At 49.9% G+C, this 20818-nt stretch overlaps 1 protein-coding gene across 5 annotated transcripts in view; it reads right to left on the bottom strand.

The window, feature by feature from the left end:
- CELF5 (CUGBP Elav-like family member 5) overlaps positions 1-20818 on the bottom strand; it is a 40490-nt gene that overhangs the window by 8199 nt on the left and 11473 nt on the right. For 3 of the 5 annotated variants that reach the window (XM_049807639.1, XM_049807641.1, XM_049807640.1), the window contains exons 3-6: positions 10616-10667; positions 3732-3860; positions 3056-3135; positions 1914-2060 (exon numbers count right to left, since the gene is read on the bottom strand). In XM_049807639.1, the coding sequence (XP_049663596.1) occupies positions 1914-2060; positions 3056-3135; positions 3732-3860; positions 10616-10667 (408 nt within the window). The remainder of the gene's footprint in view (positions 1-1913; positions 2061-3055; positions 3136-3731; positions 3861-10615; positions 10668-20818) is intronic. The other 2 variants (XM_049807642.1, XM_049807643.1) reach the window with 2 other exon arrangements.

The following is a 20818-nucleotide window of genomic DNA, read 5'->3' as shown; positions in this document are numbered from 1 at the left end:
TCTCCTCTGGGAGAAGGGAAACCAAAGACTGGGATCACACAAGAGAAGAAACAATCAGGTATGAGGTCAGTGCCTCAGAAAGGAGAGAGAACCAAAACCAGCGGAAAGGAAAAGGAAAAGGAGGAAAAAACCTGGAAGAGTGGGAGACAGGCTGAGTCCTGAGTCAAGGGGAAAGCCAAAATAAAGTCACAGAGCAGGAAGGCCAGTGAAGAATCAGAGACAAAGCAACAAATTTACAGACGCAACTGAGGAGAAAGAAGATGCAGATAAACAAGGAGCACAGCCTAGGCCTGACTGGCTTCTTGTCATCAGCAGGAGTTTCTGAAGATTGGATGGCACTTGCAAGACTGAGTCTAGAAGGTCTTGCTGCTCTCCTTCCTTACACGTCCTGGACCATCAGCTAATAAAGTACTTTCTGCCATCATAAGCTGTGTGGTCCATTCCTGCCTCCTTCACCATCATACCATGCCCAAGTTAGCGCCATCTCCACGACAGCAAAAGATACACCAGAATGATCATCTCCTAGCTGACCCACAGCTGATCTAAGCTACAACCTTAGACCTCAGGTATAGCTGGCTTGTGGGTTACAGGGCTGGATAGAAAAGACTGGTCCTGGCAAGAGATAGTGGTGTCTGGTCAGAAAGGGTTCTCCCCTCTAAACCATTCTTCTGCTGGAAGCCTTGGAGCTTGGAATGTTATAGGTGTTCTCAGCCTCATGACACAAGAAGAATCAAATAATGTGTTGGACAAATTCTACGTTTTGTTCCCCAAATTCCCAAATGGTACGGAGCATCATATGTATTGCCTCTTTTCTTTTGTTACTCCATGCTCTTGCCACATACTTAAATGGCGTTTGGCAGTTTCTGGGGATTCTTTGAGAGTAAACAGCCAACAATTGAGAAACAGTCCATTCTCTGTCATGTAGACAGAAGGGAGACACACCAAGTAGCCACTGAAGCCAGAGGTGAAAGAAGTGTCCACAACAGGTTTATTTGTGCTCCCCTGCCTCCGACAATTACTTTCAGTAACAGTATCTACTTTCAAGTTCTTTGTCTGACACAAGCACCTCTCATGCTTTGAGCAATTTCTGACCCTCCTTCCATAGGCTTTATACTTGGTAGCAGAGACCTGAAAGTGACAGTCACCAAGAAGACCCAAAAGATGCTCCACCACAGCTGGTCAGGGACTTGAGTTTGGGACCTACCTCAAACTTCAGTGGCAATCACCACCATCACTCCAAGGCAATGAGGTTCTTTCACTAAGATCTAAAGCACAGCAAGTCCTGCCAGTGGAGGCCAGACTGCTGGAACACCTCTGACCCTTTGCTACCCACTGCTCTCCCTCCAGCACCCTGCAAACCCCACAGTGATACTAGCCAAGAGAGAAAACCCTGGGAGCCAAGGACAGCACTGGGGGGATTAGGGCCCTCCTGAGAATTTCAGCGGAGAAATAAACATATGAAGCTAGGCCCAGGGCTCTCATGGTGCTCCAGAAACAGAGAGACACACATTTGTGCCGTTGACCCAGAGGAAGTGTTCACAAGTTGGCAGACTGCCATGTCTGGCCGACATCACCCAGGAATCATTGCCCTGAGCTGTCCTCAAAACAAGACAGAAAGACACTGGGTCATGCTTGACCTGTTCCCAGACACCTCCGCCAGTCTACACCACATCAGAGAAATCCAGCCTCACTTTGAGAAGGTCCCAGCTCTCTCCTGCCACCCCTTCCAGGAGAGACATGCACAAAGACTAAGCTGCTGACTGGAGAAACTGAAGCCAGGATCAACTCCCAGGTGCTGGGAAGCTTTCACGCATTTGTTACAGAGACCCATTTGTGGTCTCCCAGCCCAGCTATGATGTTGCCCCATAGCCAAGAGGGCAGCCTTTCCCCCCACACACACGCGTGATACTCACAGCCTGCGCATAGGCGCTGTATGGGCTGAACGGCAAGGTGAGAGATGGAGTGAATATCCCCAGCTGCCCCACCATTTGCTGCATACGACGGAGGGTCCTCTCCTTATCTGTGTCAGCAAACTTCACCACTAGACTGGAGGAGGCGCCCTAGGCACAGAGAGAGGAGACAGAGAGAGGAGGCACAGGGAGAAGAGGCCGGGACAGCCAGAGAGTCAGCAGTCAGACAAGGTGGGATGGGGCAGAACAGGCAGCAGAGAGGAGTGGGAAGAGGAGCAGAAGAGCAAATATTGGTGTGAAAGTGCTCAGGAGCTGCCTGGAACCTGGGCTGTGCCCATCCCCATCCATCTGTCCATCCAACCCTTCCCTCTTCCACCCTTCCCATCACACCTTGGTCCTTGCACAGCTGCACAAGTGGGTGCACACATCCCTGGCTGCATTCACCAAGTGATGGTGCAGCCAGGTACACCCAGGACATTGTCAGCCACAAGCACCATCTTTCCACCACCATAAGCTTGGCTGGATAGACAGAACAGTTCCTGGCAGCTGGAAATACCCCTGCTGCAGCAATGCACTGTCCTGCCCACAAGGTGCCTCAGTCCAGGTTAGAGATTGTGAGAGACAAGATCACAACTGCAGCTCCAATTGCACAAGAAGGCACAGCTGTGGCTACACAACCCCACACCATGTACAATGTGTTCCCACTCGCACCCAACCTGCCCCAGAGGCCTCCTCTACTGCCTAAGTAAGAGAAGGCGGGGAGTGTGCTCGGACACTGGATTCCTGGCTGCTCACACTGCTGAACTGCTAACTTGCACCCTGCTCAGTTTTGAACTCCTCCAGGTAGCTGTCTCCAAGACAAATTCATGGCCTGGTTCTTGGCTCTCTTTTATTTAGCCTTTATATGTAAGTGCTGTCGCTATCAGTCTGGACAGACATAGATAAACACACCAGCCCAGGAGACAGGATGGTTCCCAAAGACAAGAGCACAGATGTGCACACACACAGCCCCCACCCCCCACAACCACATGACCTAGAAACTACAGTTGAAACTGTCATGATTTTGGACAGTGAGGGGAAGTCCCTGCAACAGGGTGATGGGAAGAGGATTAGGTAGAGGGTAGGTACCCTGGCCTTATACTCACGGGCATTGTCTGGCTGCCATGGAGTGCGTGGATTGCTGCCTGAGCCTCTGTGTGAGATGAGAACTTTACAAAAGCACAGCCTGGAAAGGGACAGAAAGAGCACAGGAGATTGCAGTGACAGGACTGCTGTGAAAGTGCCCCTTGCATCATCATGCAAGAGACAGTATCTGGATCTCAGGCAGGGCAAAGGAAAGCCACCCGAAGAAAGTACAGAACAAAAAGTATGACTCATCCCAAGTCCTCTATCCTGGAAGAAACAGGAGGGGTCTCAAATTGTTACTTCAATGATATACTCTATAGATGATGTCACCATCTCCACCCTTACTTCTGATTACCTCTTCCCCAAATTCTCTATGTGCTCCTAATTGGGGGTACAAACATTAAAAATTGCAGACCCAGACTGAGCCAACAGGCTCACTAGTAATCCTGGAAACTCAGCTACTCATCATGCTCTGCTTCCCCTCCTTTCACCTTGGTCTCTGCCCATCTTTCCCAATCTTTCTTGCAGCAGACAACTCTTCCTGCCCTGCTTCCTACACCTGGCTATGATATGGGTCCCCATAAAGATGGGGTGGGGGAATAAGTGCCCCAGTGGAAAGGAGGCACAGGCAGTGAGGCAGGTGAGTGCTACCTGAAGAGCAGGGAGAAATGGCACAACACACAGAGGGGTTCACACCTTTGCTGTTACCATCAGGTCCACGGAGCACCGTACATTCATCAATGACCCCAAATGGTTCAAAGAGCCGGAGCACGTCATCCTCAGACTGCTGCTTATTTAACATGCCCACAAAGAGCTTCCTGTCCCCTAGGGGCAAACACAGAAACATCAACCTTCTATGAGGCTTACAATCCAAAGCAGGAGGATAGGGACACTTAAGCACAAAACAGCCTAGTGTTGAAAACATGCCTGGCATGGAAATGATTTGCTGTTGGCTGAAATGCTCCCAGGGGTGAGTATGCAGAGTCCTCCCAAGCTCCTCACCCCCGCAAAGGTTTCTGTGGCTTCCCCTGCCCTACCCTCTCCAAAGGAAAACAAAAGATTAATAATTTCCTTCTATTCATTAGCCCTTTCCTTTGAATGATCCAACACAAATGGTAATAAGAAAAACTGCCTGGACAATTATACCCTTACTGAACAATATGTGAAGTCCAAGAGGTACCTTAGGAAATACAGCAGACCAACCCAGGCAAGGTGAATAAATTCCAGGACCCTCGGCTTCTCTTTCCTTTTCCTTCTCTCCAAGATCACTGTTTCCACAGCTGCTATGTAACCAAGCAGCTTAGCTTCAATTTACCCTTCCCTACCCCAGACTAACCAGTATGTCTACCGAGTTGTCCTCTAAGGCCTGGAATAAACCCTGGCATCGTGGGTCCCAATTTGCCTCACCATAGGATCAGCCAAATGCAAGTCAGTTGGGTGAGGGCCAACAAACAGATCCATGGTCCCCACTCCCCCTTCACCAAGGGCATTCAGTACCCCTGTCACACTGGTGGGGGGCTGGGAGGCTGGCCAACACATCCACATCCAGGGCTTTGAGCTCAGGGTCCTTCTGGGTTCCTTAATCAGAAGGGAGAAGTGAGGATTATGGTTTTGTTGGGATGGCCAACTGTGGAGGTGGGAAGAAAGGTGCACAGTGCTTTCACCCCCTCTCTACCTCCATCAGTACACACAGGGGCCCATCACACAGCCTGATACCATCCAGTCAAGCACAAACACAGCAGTGGTTGGGGCAACATCCTCCACAGATTGCTGTGAACAGCTATTAAAATAGCACAACGTTAAAATCCCAGCCAACATGTCAGCCCAGTCTCCACCTTTGCAAGGAGATAGTTGTGCCAACTACAGAGTTAACCCTTCCCCACTGCCCCAAACATGCATGGGGAGACATGACCCATAGGAGCGAATGTGTCAGGATATGGCTTGGGAGGAGCAGTGAGAGAGGATTCCTTATTGTTAGCGACAGGATCAGAGGGGCTGTCTTCAAACAAAACCAATGTAATGTGACGCGCGTCAGAGAAAATAGCAAGGAAGCTGCTATCTGTTTGAGAGTGCAGTGACCTGAAAAACAACAGGTCTTGGAGCTACAGCAGCAGAGCAGGCTGCAGGGGTGGTGGTGTGTATGTGTGGCAGGAATGGATGACACTTTACACATTCAACACTGCTAGCAAAGCCTCCCCCAGTCCATTCCTTGCTCTCCTTGGCTCAGAGGATGGTTCCCACCCAGGTAAGTAAGCAAGCTGCCTCCCGCGCAGTGCTCTGCCACATACAGAAGCACTTGGGAAGACATGCAGGAAGTATCTATGTGTGCCATTGGTCACTTGCAGAAAAGCAGATGCACGCTCAACATTAATGGACAAGCACATAGGCTCACGCATGCACAGGAACATGCTTGTACATTGACCTGGCCCCAGTAGGTGCCTTCAGAAACAAAATTCCACAATGAGCAAGAGGGATGTGCAGACAGATGTTCTCTTCCACCATGCAGACACCACAGGGAGCCACTATGTATGGCTGCACCACCCCACAGAGCACAAGCACAAGCTCATGCAGGCAGAACTCTCCACTAGGCATTAGATGTACATGCAACACAGGTGCCACTTTGATCCACCACAGATAAAGGGTTAAAAGTGCTGCACCTAAGGCTCTTACCCAGTCCCAAACAGATACTCCTGATTTATATCACTGGAAGTGACTGAAATATATGGCCTTGTGTATTTTTTAAAGGCCAAATTTCCCAGCTTCCCCACTTTCATGATTCCCTGGATAACTAAACCTGTGGGAATTTCATCCCCTTCTACTTTCCTTGTGATTCTACATCTCTCCCTGCACCTGCATGACAATGGTTGCATTTTGGAGACACTATTTCAGCTGATTAAGTCCATCAAAAATTCAGTGCATTTTGGAGATGCTATTTCAGCTGATGGAGGCCATCCAAAATTTAGCGCTCTGGCAATGCCCAATAATCCCTAGTCAAGGCACAGGAGCTAATAAACCAGGTGCTGTACAGCTGCCTTCTTAGCAGTAAGACAGCATCTGCCCCCACCAGCTCAGAAATGCTGGTGGGCAAACCAGAAAAAAAAGAGCACCTGGAGAAGGTGAAAAATCTGACGGGAAGGGGAGTGGAAAAAAACAGGACTGGTCAGGAACATATTTACTGGGAGGTGGAGAGGAGAATGGAAACTAAAGGAGCAGTAGCTCTGTACTCTCATTAACATCACCTGGTGCCATACCTGATCTCAGTTTGGCTATGGGAGGGGTCACATTTCCCCTCTCTCTACCCTGAACCTATATTGCAGCTGCAGCCAGGCCTTATTTCAGATATGTGCACCACGCTGCAGCTTTGGATTGCAAACATGGCAGGAATTCCTCCGAAAACACATCAGCAAAGGGGAGAAACACACTGGGAAATATTTGCACTGACTTTAGATGCTGCAAAATAATCCTCTGTTCTTTGAACTAACAAGCAAATATTTGTGGACTAAGACTTAACAGCGAGAAATGCACTTGATGGTCTTTGACTTGCTCTTTAGGGAGCCCAGCAGGCTGCCTGGCTGTTTGGGTCAGGGAGGCAGGAGGAGTGTCAAGACAACTGGGAAAATCAGTTATATTACAAATTTTAAAAGCTGGAACTCTAGGTGGGGGGGACATACAGCTACACAGACATATGTTACTTATGTAACATCGGCCTTTTGCTTCTGGATCTGATTTTGTGTAAAGTGAGGTTTTTGCAGAAGAATAGCAGGTAACCCGTGGAAAGTCAGGTAAGTGGTTCCAGTTGTGGCTGATGACTAATTCCGTACCACGACTTGATGGTTACCACAGTCACCCAAAGCTTAAGTCTCTGCCAAGCAACAGTCTAATGGATGCAAGAGGCCACAATTTTGCAAGGGAGGCACTGAACGAAAAGAAACCTTGTCAACTTGCAGTCAAATCAACATTAAACTATGAGTGACTAGTTGTTTTCTCCTTCAGAGGGCCTTGAAATTTCCTGGATAATTCTTGTAGTTTCATCCTTACATTCATCCTGCTATTTTTTAGCCCTCACTTTCTCTCCAGCTCTTGTTTTTCACCCTCTGATTGGCAATTTCTCATGCTGTCCAGCAACCAGGAAAATTGTCTCTGATTTCTGACTGTTGAGTTCCCATGGAAACATGCTCTGGGCACAGTCAGTCACCCAGGCAGCAGGAGGAGGGCCAGTGCAGAGCAGGTTGCTGATGAAGATACCATGGGAACAAGCAAGGGGTCAAGGCTGAATGCTTTGGCCATGAGAGAGAGAGGAGAGCACACAAGCACTGGACGATGCTCCTCTCTAAACCCAGTGGATTTAGGTCACCTGGCCAGCAGCTGTCAGCAGCAAGGATCAAGGAGAGGGAGGAAGCCCGCACAAGCAGTTGGCTGTGGATGGGACGCAGTAAATCTCCTTGGGTACCCAGAGAGCTTCCTTGTTTCTAAGGCAGTGCTAATGGGCTTGGGCTAGCTGTCGTATCACATCAGTGCAGCAGAGTGCTCCAGGTCTCGCAAGAAGCGCAGACAAGCTCTTCTGCCCCCTCACTCAATCTCCTCCTGGCACTCCCAGGCTCACATCAGAGGCGTGAGGGAAAGGAGGAAAGAGCTGACAAAGCCTGTGCCAGAATCATAGGTCCCTCTCTGAACTAATGCAGGCAGCATCTTTTTACTAGTGAATTCCTTCTGCAGGGTGCAATAACACTGAGCATCCAGATATCACCACACAGCCTCTGCAGGGCTTGGCCAAAAGGGCCCCTTTGGCACAAAAATTAGCATCTCTTAGACTAGGAGACAAATTCTGGTGCTCTTACTTCATGTACTTAATTCGAGGTGCTTAATTTGAGAGATGTCAGTCCCCGGAGAGCATAAGAGGTTCCCTTCAAGGATAATGCAAAGCAGAGCCTCATTGATGCATGCAGCTGTTCCCTCAACAAATTCCTAGTCCAAGCAGTTCTGCCCCACCTCAAATCTTTCTTCTACCTCCTGTCAGGGTGGGACTATTGCTATAGGGAATGGCTCTTCCCATATTTACAAACTTGCTCATTCACTTCTCTGACAAGTGGAGCATCACAACAGAAACCTTTGGGAAAAGAAACCCGATTCAGACAAGTATAGGGTGCTGTCTTGATGCTGCTTCTGCCTCAAGAACAACTCCAGTTTATCCTGGATCCTGCAGGAGTTACTCATTTCTGAGCTCTGTAATGAAGCTGGAAGGAAGCTAGGCACATGGGCTGGAGGGAGGCAGGTGTTCAGACTCCAAAGGCTGCTTTTCTCTATGACCTTCTCCATGGGAAGCAGAGCTGATGCCCTGACCTTTGCAGTCATTAGAGACTGTGGCACTTTTCATAGGTTTAGAGATTTCAGAGTCCAGTGCCTTGACAAAAAGCTTGCCTCCAAATCAACATCCTGTATTTGAACCTGTTGGCCTATTTCAGCTCAATTTGACAGAGGAGCTGAGGCATCAGAGATGTGAAGTCCCAACACATTCGGTGACACTAGGTGGCTGTGTATAGAAGAGAGTCCCTAGTAGTGCCTCACCAGCAAAAGAAAGGCTGCAGAAATAACCTCAGCCTAGTATTGGCCATCAGAGGTTCCACAGTTGCACTCATCAGAGAGACACAAACTGTTAAGAAAACAAAGCTGCAGGGGTCGGTCTGTTCACAGCCTGAATTGTCTATCTGGTCTGATTTTACTGCTGTTATGTGAGGGCTTAATTCAGGGGCATCAGCTGTGCCTGGGCGGTACTGGTGAAGGCAAATGTGTGCATTCCTATGAATGTGTGTGTCAAGTGCCACATGTATGTATTTGCAAAGTGGTACACATGTGGGGCATCCATCTGTAGGTACACCTGCCTATGTCTCTGTGTTGGCTGTGAGGGTTGCTATGCAGCCATGTCTTACAGCCTGAGAGTGCATGGGATCTGCCAGTGTGTACATGTAATGGTTTTATGATGTTGAGTTACTGGTATGACTCAGGATCAGCAAAGGCTTTCCTAGTCTCCTATTGTTTTTTATTTTTTTAAAGACTCATTAGGAATAACCTCAGATACAATTACACAATTTCTGCATTAATTAGAAATCTGGGGTAAAAATTTTTAAAATCACTGTGGTGGGGGAAAATATTGACCACCTAATGGTTTTTTATCTAGAGGCAATATGAGGTGTCAGTGAGCAGTCAGCTTCCTCTGTCCCCACTGCAGGCACCTCAAAAGGACAGCCCATACACTCCTAATATCAGCGTCAAGAGTGAGCGTATTACCCTGAAGGCACTGGTCTCTTTTTACTGTCTATAGCATGGACAAGGACCTTAAACTCAACCCTGAACCCAGGGACTGAAGTAAGGTGCGATGAATCCAGTCGTATGTGTTTTATGCATAGTAGTTTCTTTGGAGGTTTAAGCCACGGTTCTTTTCAAAAGGAGCATGTCTACAGGTGGCATGTCTGGGATTCTCAGTATAGCCCAAGTGAATAAAAATGCCCAGACTTCAGTAAAAGTCAGGTTTCTTATCCCTCAAGTAAATAATGAAAAGTCACAGATTCTGTTTGGAAAAATTATCTGACTTAAACAGATGAACAGTCTCACACAAATTCTCCCCTCCTCACCACTAAATTGCTTTCAGAGGCAGCACCAACAGCACAAGGCATGGAGAGGCAGATGCAGGAATGGAGAGAAGAAGAAAAGAAATGTATCGGTAAGACAAGGAAAAGCGGCAAAACAAGTTCATAAATTTAGAAAGGGCCGGAGTTGCAAGCCTTCTCCACCTGGAGGAGGCATCTGAGCTGCTGTGAGCTCCCCATTAAAGTAACAGAGATTCTCCTGTTCCCAATCTTCCAGCTCTGAACTACTCACTATATGCTGCTCTAACAAAGCTGGTCCCCTGCAGGCTGACAGCAACTGTATCTCAGTCCTAAACTCAAGATCCTTTCCCTTCAGACACTATTTCCCCATCACATGCTATTTTCTGCAACAGCACTTTGGCCCTAACAGTGTGATGGGGGCTGCTGCAGGCCTGAGAGTGGAGAGGCTGAGACAGTCCAACAGTGATGGGGGAGGCAGAGGAGTGAGCTTCAGACAGGAGAACCAGCTGTGGAGCAGTGAGCTAAACGGGTTAAAAAGCCAGTGCTACTGCAGGGATCTGGCTTTTATTGGGCTGACCAGGTATATGGAAAGAAGACACCTCTTCCCAACTACTTACGCCCTCCAGGACCCCGGGTGCCGTATACCAAAGTGCACGCCTGCTTCAGTAACCTGCTGGGGCAGACACTGTCAGGCTAATAGTACCCTCAAAGGGCTGCGAACGAAAGTGGAGTGGGCGGCAACATTATTACCCTTAGGACTTGGGGTGCTCTCAGCTGCCTGTGGTGCCAAGCTGAAAGCTCCCCATCAAAGCCTATTCCTAGACTCTCCTCCTGTCCCCCCAAATCCCTGCCACACACAAACATCCCTTCATACAGACTGCAGGGAGAGGAAGGCCAGGTCAGGACCCTGTCTGTTTGCTTGGTCCCCCTCACAAGCACAAAGCTGCCAAAGGAGAAACAAGGAGAGATGACAACTACCTCCACGGCTCTCGCTGTCTGCGGGTTTCACTTGAATCGGGCGCGCCATCTGCAATGAAAGAGAAATGCAGAGGGTTAGAGCTTGGCCCACCTGCCTGGCACACAGTACTGATGGCAGTGACACCAGGGTGCCCCTTTCTGCCTGCTGTGCAGAGTAGGAGAGTGGCAGAAGGGAACCAAGACATTGTGATGGCAACCAGAACCCTTGGAGAAGGGACCACATGGATTTCAGACTTCTCAGAAGGAAACCTGGTGCTTTTCCCTGCTCAGCTGCTTGCCTGCAGGGAACAGCTCTCCTGGAAATGCCCACCAGACATAAAATTTTGCCTCCTCAGACACAGCAAGCAGCAAAGAAAGGACTCCGAGGAAGCAGCTCATCACCATGAGACTGGAGCCTGAACAGTGGTCACGGTGGCCTAAGGTGAGACTATGCCTGGAAGCTCTTCCTATGCCCACCCTGACTCAGTGCAGGCAAGGTCACCTCACCTAATGGAGCCACCTACTTTCCTCGCAGGTGGGAGGAAAGACTCCCTTTGTACTTGGCTAGGAGCAGTACTGCAATCAGGCATGTTATGTTTCCCCCTCCCCAGCCCTTATGCAGCCAGAGCTCTGTGCACCAGAGTGGCTTTGAAGAAGGGCAGTGCTGGTCTCCAGCAACACCTCCTGTCCACAAGGGGAATGCTTAGGAGGAAAGTGACAAAACTCCTCTGGCTTAGTTGTGGAGAAGAGCCGTTTACCTCTCTTGCGCCCATTAGTGTAATCAGCAATAATCTGACCGCAAGCAACAAGCCTGAGGGGTAGCTCACCTCACATGATATGGAGACACTCCAGGTAAGACAGAAGAAAATGCAGCTACTCTTGGGTAGACATGAAGTAACCCACAGCTTTAACTGTCTGATTTGCAAAGCAGGGCAAAACTCTCATCTGCTGGAAAACATGCATGTCCTATGCTGTCCAGAAAGGCAATTAACAAGCTGTAGCCTCCTTCCCAGGCTAGCAGGATCCAACCGAGCCAGAATCTCCTCTGGGGAATGGTGTACGAGGCAGATTTCCGCATTCACAGCACATCTCACTCCATGTCTCTCAGCATCATTCACAGAGGCTGACAGTTACTTGAATCAGTGGCATTCATAATAAAAACAATGAGTATATCACAGGTAAAACCTGCACACAAGTTGCAGGTCCAGGAATAGTCTGTCTGCTCTGTTAGGAAACACACTCATGAAAAACAGCAACAACAACAAAAAAGAAAATTCAATCAAGCCATAGAAGTCAACAACTGAAATGCATTTAGAAGGCAGCATGCAAAATGTGGACTGCTGTCAGTGTCCAAGTGGTGGCTGAGCCAGACCGGCCAGAAACCAGAGGTAGAAGCCACATTCACAACAGCTGGAGGAAACCTGTGAAGTAACTTTGCAGTTCACAGGACAGAGATGCCAACCAGCAGGTGACAGGCTGGCATGGCATGGCACACCACTGCTGAAGCCTGACCGCTGGGCACGGGAGAGCGCTTGTGGCAGGTGGGGGCTGTGAGCTGGCTTCCACTGACTGGTGGATCTCAGGCAAGCTGAACAGAAGCTGGGACTAGCCCCAACAAATACCATCCCTGCGTCAAGGAGCAATATGGGGCTGCTTGGCAGAGCCAGACTGGCTGGCAGTTCCCCAAAGGAAGGCCAAGCTGCTGCCACGCTGCACCTCAGTTGGCAGCAGTGCCAACTCCAACTCCATCTCCCAGGACTTGCTGTGTCATTTGGGGGAGAGGGAAAGGTTGAGGGTCCCTTTCACACTCTCGATCAGCTGCATGGATTTGCAGAGCTCCTACCATCCCACTGTGCTTCCATGTGGCCCCAGTATGTGCAGGACTAGCACTCTCCAGCCTCTGGGCTGCTGCTCCCCACAAGAGCTGCCAAGGACCAGGCACCTCTTTCAGCCCATGAGCTGAGTGGGATGTGGGGCAGGGGTCCTGAAGGATGCAGTCAGACATTGCTCCAGAAAGCCTCAGATTTCCTCACTGAGAGGCAGTGGCTCCTATTGCCACTTACAGCCTCTGGCAATATGCCTGTGCAAGCCAAGGGTGGGAGTATTTCAGCAGCAGGCTGGGTGGGAGAGGGCAGGCTGCCCAGATGTGTGCTCGGAAGACAGGGCTCGGTGCGGAGCCAAGAGGGGCAGCTGGCCACCTCACTCCCCACTGCTCCCACAGCACTGAGAAATAGCTTTGTTTCTACCCAGGATGCAAAACCAGGATTAAGCTAAACAGATGGAGAGGGAGATGGAGAGACAGACTCGGATCTCAGCTTCTATGAGGAGCAAATCCATTTGGGGGGAGGGAGGGAGGAAGGGATGCCATGGAAGGCAAGAGCATCACACCCTCACGTGAGCAGGGACCCACCCAGGGATGCTGGGGCTAAGGGCTTGAGGCAAGGAGTGATTGAGAAAGGATGGGGGGGAAGCAAGGGAGGGGGTTAAGTACCTGAGGACATCTCCCTGTCCCCTCCCCCAACAGGGCTGTCACTCCAGCTCCCAGCACCTAGGGTAAAGGAGGTGTTGTCATGGAAACGGTTATTCACCACATGGAACCTGACATTTGTGGTTGCCATGGAAACCAGCTCTTGGGGGCATTCCCTCTGCTTCGCACAAAAGAGACATTTTGATATGATCTCTGGGGAGGGTGCCCCCTCTACCCATCTGTCCACCCCCTTCCTTTCTTCCCCATCCCAGAGACTGCTATGCAGCTGAGGGTGCACTGCAGGGCCTGCCCCTGGAACGGTGAGCCATGGCTGGCCCTACTGAACCTGCCCGCCACGAGTGAGTGCACCCCACAAGGTCGCACACCCACAGCAGGGCAGCACACCCACAGTATGGTCGTGGCACAGTGCCTGCAAGACAGCACCGGTGGTAGAGGTGCCAGCACCGATGCCAGCACAGTGACGTAGGTTAGCACTGGTGCAAGTCTAGAAGCAGAGTCTGGCTGGGGTGACAAGAGGAAGCCAGGCTGCCTAGGGTGAGATCAAGCATGTGGGCTGCTCTGCATCCCACAGATGTGGCCACAGCTTCTCTCTTGCCTACTTGACAGACCACCTTGGCAAGGCACAGGAAGACTCACCCTCTGCCAATATCAGACCAAGCCCTTGGTCAAGGGCCACCCATTTCCAGAGACCCTGCCAGCTCCAGTAACTTTGGGAGCCACCCACCAAACTGAGGTCTGGTCTCTGAGCTGGTCTTCATCTGCTCTAGAAGATGTGCATAAAGAGGAGAAAACAAGATACAAGAAATTTGTCCAGATGCTGAGGCTCGGAGAGGAGCAGCAGGATTCTCTGCCTGCTGCTTCCTGAAATGGGAGGTCTCCCAACTGAGGCAGAGGCAGGCATGGTCCTCCTTGCAGACAACTGGACACCCAGAGGCTTCCACAAACAGGACAACAACACTTTAATCCTTCTAAGTTCCATGTCGCCATCAAAAATGAACAAAATGTCAAAGGCCTCTGAAGCACAGGCTTGAGCCTAAAAATGCAAATAGAGTCCACAGTTGCTTTAACTCAACAACATACATCTCAAGGCCTTGAGAAGTGTCCCTGTGGGGTCCTAAACTTTATATACAGGTCTCAAAGAAAGAGCTCTGTCCCCTACAGCAACTTAACACACAGAAAGGATGGTCAAGCTTCACCCCTTCCGTTTGAGGGAGAAAGAGGTTAACAGGACAGCAGGGAGGACATGCTGCTGGCTTGCACAGCAAACTCTGGAAGTACAAATTCTTCTGGTCTCCAGTCATCATCTCAAGCTGCACAGTTAATCAGAGAACACACCTGACTAAGAAAGCTGTATTTGTACATGCCCAGCTGGGCCCAGAATCCAAGAGAGTCAGGATGTGCCTGCCACAAATTCCAAATGCCAAGTAGATGCACATGCACAGACATGCATGCCTTTACCGCACAAGTACATAAATATACGTGAACACACATGTGGCACGGTGAACTTGAGCAAATGATTTATGAGCGTGTGCCTGTCTCACTAGCTGAACTTTATTTTCCTCATTAAATTATTCAGCTGAGCATTATTACTCTTCATTTCTGAAGAATATCACATCAACATTTTGCACATGCTGTCAGGCCACCACAAGCCACAGGCCAAAAGTCCCTCACCCCCACACTTCACAGTCGTTCCTACCCACTGCTAATGACAGACTAAGAGCTGTCACCTCCATGACCCACTGGACTCAAGAAACCTTCTGGAGCCACATGCAGCAACGGACACCAGGTAGGCATCACATGGGAGGGGGCAAAGCTCCCACTGCCCCCCTTCAGCTTCTCCCTCCCATTTGCCCTCATGGCTGGATGCACACCTTCCCTTTCCAAACATAGCCGTGCTTACCCTCCACAGCCCACAGCTCTCACAGATGATGTTTCTCTGTCTGCATCGCTCTCCTGACAAGCACACAGCCTCTGTTAGCTTGCTTTCTTTGGGGTTACTGCTAGGAAGCAACTGGCCAGCCTGATGAGGGCACAAAGCTATACTGACCACTGGAGTGTTACACGCTACAAAGCACAGCAGCCACATTTCCTGCATAGCCCTCAGGGAGCAGTGTGGAGATACCCAGTGCTAGAGAGTCACTGCAGCCCAGAGGAGCCTAGAGATTTCTGGGGAAGAGGCAGGCGTGAGAGGCCTCGCTGGCAAGTGTCTAGATTACATCACACCCCATCCCCAGCATCTGGTCAGCATAGAGAAATGAGGAATTGTCCTCTGTCTGGGCTTCCTCCCTGCGTTCAAGGAAATGCTCCCCTACCCTTGTAGCACTCTTAGGATCAAGGATCTAAGGAAAATTCCTGGCCCTGCTAAAGTCAGAGGAAGCTTTGCTATTGGTTTCACCAATGCCAAAATGCACCATTTCTCTCACCACACCCCAGAAAAACCATTCTGGAAGTGAACTAGCTCCCCACATTTACACCAATGCCCAGCATTAGCTGTCATCTCAGCAATCTGGTAGCCACGTTCTCCAAAGAGAAGCAGTGACCCCTAGCTCTCGCTTCCTCAGCTTTCAAACTGCAAAAGCTGGATAGAGGGAGAAAGCCCCCTGGGATGGCAGGGCAAGCCTCCCTATCAATTAGGAGTAAGTGATGTAAAATAGCCCCTCAGGTGCAATGCAGGGGAACCTCATAGCATTAAGAGGGTCAGAGGCAGAAAGCATGAAACACACAATGCAAGCTGGCTCCTCTGGGACATGAGGAACCAAAAGGCATCCAAGGCCATTGGCAGAATTAGGTCCTGGGCTCTTAGGCTTTGCAAATTGTGGGCTAGTCCTCTTCTGGCCAGTTAAAAATGCCCTGCCTGAATGATCATACCACTTCTAGCTGCACAGAGCACATAAATCCAAATGCTAATTTGCTCATTTGGATTCTGTTTCTGGTCAGGAATACAAGCAGTGATGGATTGGTGCCAGTCTCAGTGCTCAACTTCCCTGCTTGCAACTTTCCACTGACATCTCAGTGTACCTCAGTCCTATCCAGAAGAACCATCCTTCCCTGAGAAAGGGGAGCTGTCTCACACAGAAACATGAGCAACATTAGCACGAAGCACCATTCCAGCACAGTTCTAAAGGCTGCTTATGAGTTCACCCCATCCAATCCCATTATGAAGGAGACAAGGATAATTATGAGTACTGTATTCCAGGTGGAGGAATCAAGGCATGTGATGATGAAGGTCATGCAGGAAGTCTCTGGCAGAAGCAGGATGCAAAGTCCGGAGTCCAAACCACACGGCTCCTGCCTGCATGGCTAAGGCCATCTCTTTTTGTACAAGCAAGGAAGATTGTTGGAGGATTTCACCCAGCTGCTTTGTGTCACCAAGAAAGGGACTCAAACTCCAACTCCTCTCACAGTTTTCTTTGGGAGGTATTTTCCCTACCCCCAGCGCAGAGGGCAGAGCAGGGAAGTTATCCCCCATTCCCCACTGAAGCTGAGTGCATGCAGGAATCAGCAAGCAGACATCCGAGCTGCATGCAGGCCACAACACACATGGACTGGCTGCTTTGCCTCTTCAATTCTCTGCTGCTCTGTGTTTCTTCTCCCTTAACACAGCCAGACATCCCTGTCCCCGCTGTAGCTAGTGCTGCTCTGGGAGGAAGGCAAGCAACTTATCGCCATGACTCAGAAAGCCTTTGGATCTCCCTGGTATCTCTAAGAAACTGACAGCACCATTACTGTGCATTAACATCAGACAATCAGCAGGGAGGCCAGCCCAACACAGCAATTACAGCTCCTATCATGTACGTGACTGTTTGGTGGACACATTTAAGTGTGGTCTCTCAGGACTCCATGGTCAGTCTGTCCTCACAGAGCTCCTTCCTTGATGTTTCAGTGCACCGCAGGGCACTGCATCAAGGAGGACATTAGATGATCTTCCCTGTTGCCACGATCTCTTCTTGTCACTTGTGATTAGTGCCACTGAAGGTCAAAGGAGCTTTTAGGTGAGAAGAGTAAAGTGCCAACTTTCTCAAATCCTTTTCTACAGGTATTAGGACAAGAGGTTCCCCCATGGGCAACAGGAGGAAAAATCCTGGGCCAAATGCAGGCAAGTACCTTTCTGGTTTCAAGGGAGCTTTTCAGCAGTGCAGAGAATAGTAGTATTTGGCCCCAAACTTCCTCCTGCTCCTCCCCACTCTTCCAAGACAGGACTAAAGGAACTGAAAACCCCAAAGGCTCCTCTAGCAAGTTTGTCAAGACCACAAGAGATCATTCTGGCCACCAGAAAGCCACGGGCCTGAGGGCACAGGCACAGCTTGGCGCTCAGGCCTGCGTCAGCTGCAGAATCTTGCTTCAGCAGAGACCAGGTCTTGCCATCCTCGGCTTGCCCAAGGAGGCCCTAATCACAGGAGCCACTCCCAGCTCAAAGTAAGGTGGAAAGTGCTTAGCAGGCCTACAAAAAGAAGGAATAAGATGCTATGAGATGGGTCACCAACTTATTCCAAGCAAGTGCAAGCTGCAGAGAGGAAAGCTAGGAGCACTGCCACACTCACCTGGCTTTAATCTTTCTGTCAGGCTGTTTGGAGAAGACATCCAACATCCATCTTTCCCTGTGCTCACTGGTGGTCCAGTGAACATGCTCAGGTGCTTCTCCATGCACAAGTGGGACCCTCCAAGCACCTCAGCAAACTGGTAAAGGGCAGAGCAAGGGGCACAAGGAAGCCTGAGTTGACAGACACAGCCAGCTCTGCAGAGCACTTGCACAGGCCTCTCATGGACGTGCTGGAAGGTTAACATGCTGCGGTTGGTCTGGGTCTGACAGCCAGGGGTACTGGCAGTTCCTCAATGCAGCCATGCCCCCACCTCTTCTTCCCCCACACCAGGTTAATTACAGCAGCTGGGGAAAGAGGTCTCTGCTAATTTAACACACTTTGGTGGCTGCAGACAGGGCCAAGCAGACAGCAGCAAGGACCCTCCACCCTGGCTGCTGCACACAGGCCGAGTGCACCAGTTCCCACGACAACCGTTAATGGTCCGAGCAGTCCAAAACCTCCTCCAATAATGACATGCCCATGGGAAAATCCACTGAAAATGAGCCCAAGTCCCAGTGCCACCGTAAGAACACCCTGAGCCATCTCTTCTCTGGGCTGAACAACAAAAGTTATGGCTGATATTAGACAAACTATTTCACTCTGGGGATGCTCACAGACTGGAAGACAGGCCCAGAGCAATTGCAGGATCTCCTTGGAGATACCCAAAACTCAGTTGGAGAAGGTGCCCAGTGATCTGATGTAGTTAGCCCTGCTTTGAGTGTGATTTGACCAGAGACCCCAGAGGTCTCTTCCAACATAAATTATTCTGTGATTCTATGTCCATATTCACAAATATTTGTATGCATGCATACATACCAAATGACCCTGGGGAGATGGGAATGCAGAGTCATGCTCAGGAGTGTGGGTGCCTTTGCAAAGATGAAGGTCTGTGGGTCTGTGCACAGGTGTGTGCGTGCATGTGTGTTCACAAGCACAGGTAAGCTCACCAGGAAACATGTCAGCTCTGGGAGACAAAAGTCTAAGCTCTGTGCTATGAGGAGATGCGAGAGCCCTGTTGCATAAAGGGCAGCAATTTCTAGGGAGAAAGGGAAGCCCCTTGTGCACAGGACAGAGCCTGCATGCGTGCATTCCGGTAGCATGTGGGAATGGGTGCTCATCTTTAATTTCATTATCCTTCCAATTCTGTAGGCAGCAGGAACCCATGTTTGCCTTGGCAGCTTGCTCTCCCCCTGCCTCTTCAGGGTATGTACTTTGTAGGGCTGCTGCCTTGCCTCACTGCTAGTTCTCAGTCCCTTAAGCCAAACCCCCACCAGCATAAGCACTTGCAATTCTCTCTGCAGTGAACAGGCACTTCTGTTGCTCCCTGCCTAGGGGCTGCTTTAGCCCAGTACCTTCATGTCCTGGTGCTGCCATTTCAATGAGAGAGCCTTGACATGCTCCTCTGTATTGCTACCTTCCAGTGATAACATTGCATGGCTCTCATGCATTTGCTGATATTGTCTATCAAACCTGCAGGATGGACACAGGAAAAACTTCTCCACCCTGCCCTGCCCAAAGATTCAATCTACAGAGGCCACCTCAACGATTAACAAGCAGAGTCCAGCTTCAGCCCCTAACCAAACATTCAGGGCCCCTACACCACTCCTCAGCATGCCTCCTAGCTTTGCCAGCTGCAATATCCTGCAGTGTTCACATATAGAAACTTTCGGAAATACTGGTCCAGGCTGGCTTCACACCAGCACTTGTAGAAAAGAGAGGGGAGGGGAGAATGAGGTGCTTTAACCTCTCTACCAAAACCCCTCGTCACCTGTGTTCCTTTATATCATCATGGGCTGTGGATCCTGACAGACGGCCCATGGTAAGCCCTTGCTCCTGGCAGCACCAGAGACAGCCTGCCCACAGGGATGCCCTCTGCTCAAGCTCTGCTGGGTCTCTGCATTAATCCTTGTGCCCAACCATCTGAGTTAGTGCTGCAGCATCTCAACCCCTGGTGCATTCCCAGAGTCTCTCTCTGCTCTAGTGCTGCTGCTCTCTGTAATTTTCCATTCCTGTGTCCCTGCATTCCCAAGCCATCACTGCATCCATGAGTTCCCCCCGATGTAGCCACATTTCAGTACCCCCATCGCTGCTCTTAAACTGCCCATATTCCCAGCTTGGATCAATACCAATTTCTGCCACTTACTTGCCTACCTTTCAGCAAGCCTTTCTTTGTTCTGCATAGAAATAAAACTGTAACTGTACCTTGCCAGAAGAATTACTTTTTTTAAACCTCCCCCCCTCCGCTTCTTCCCTCTATTCTTCTTCCCCTTCTTCTTCAGGAGCAATTTTATGCAATTTGCAACTGTCTGGCTGCAAATGAAAAGAGACACAAAGCGTTTCTGCGAAATATTGAAAAGCTGGCTGCTTCTCCCTCAAATTTCACTTAGCAAGAGGCTTTAACTTCGTGTGTGATCACTGCATGTCATTAATAACCTCTCCAATTCCTTTCAGAACTCAGCAAAGTGAAGGCACAATCGTGAATCAAAGGCATGGGTTATTGAGATATAATATCATTTCACCAAGCCAGGAAGGAGTGTGCCAGGGAGTGGGAAGAAGGTGAAACACTGCACTGCTAGGCTGGCTGGCGTTTGAAGAGGACACTAGATTTAGGAAGAAGCCTAAGGGCTTGATTCCCTCTCTGCTTTTCAGATTCAAAGATTTTGCCTCTGTTCAGCCTCCTCCATGGGTTGTGTGTCTTTCCCCAAGCCCTATGGACTCAGGCCACAAAGGGAGCTGGTTTCTATTTTGTTCCTCTGGCAGATCTGTCTCCACCTCTGTTGAATCTTTGGAGCCCGTCAAAGTGCTTTATTGGGACTGAGTCAGACTTAATTGTGCAGTTCCCCAGCCTGTCCTCAGGGAGCAAAACTGGGGAACACGAAACAGGATCTTTGCACATGCAGGACGCATAAAGTACTGTGAAGGGCAGGGAGCAGGAGTGTGTCAGGCTGGCTAGGAGGTGGTGCTGGGCAGAGAACTGGCCACAATGCTGGCGCTGTCTATACGCTGCACACTATGAGTTGCTGTGAGCAAGGTGTGATGTGCTTCCTGCTTGCCATGGGTACCACCAGGGTGATGGGCAAACCTTTCTTACTGCATGCCAACCCTTTGACTGTGCTGAGGTTCACAGGTTGCTGTCCACATCTGAGGGCCCAC

This window comes from Accipiter gentilis, chromosome 8, assembly GCF_929443795.1.
Source record: "Accipiter gentilis chromosome 8, bAccGen1.1, whole genome shotgun sequence".
Taxonomy (NCBI): Eukaryota; Metazoa; Chordata; class Aves; order Accipitriformes; family Accipitridae; genus Astur; species Astur gentilis.
Note: the sequence above shows the minus strand (reverse complement) of the source record. Positions and strands in the feature narration are given on the sequence as shown.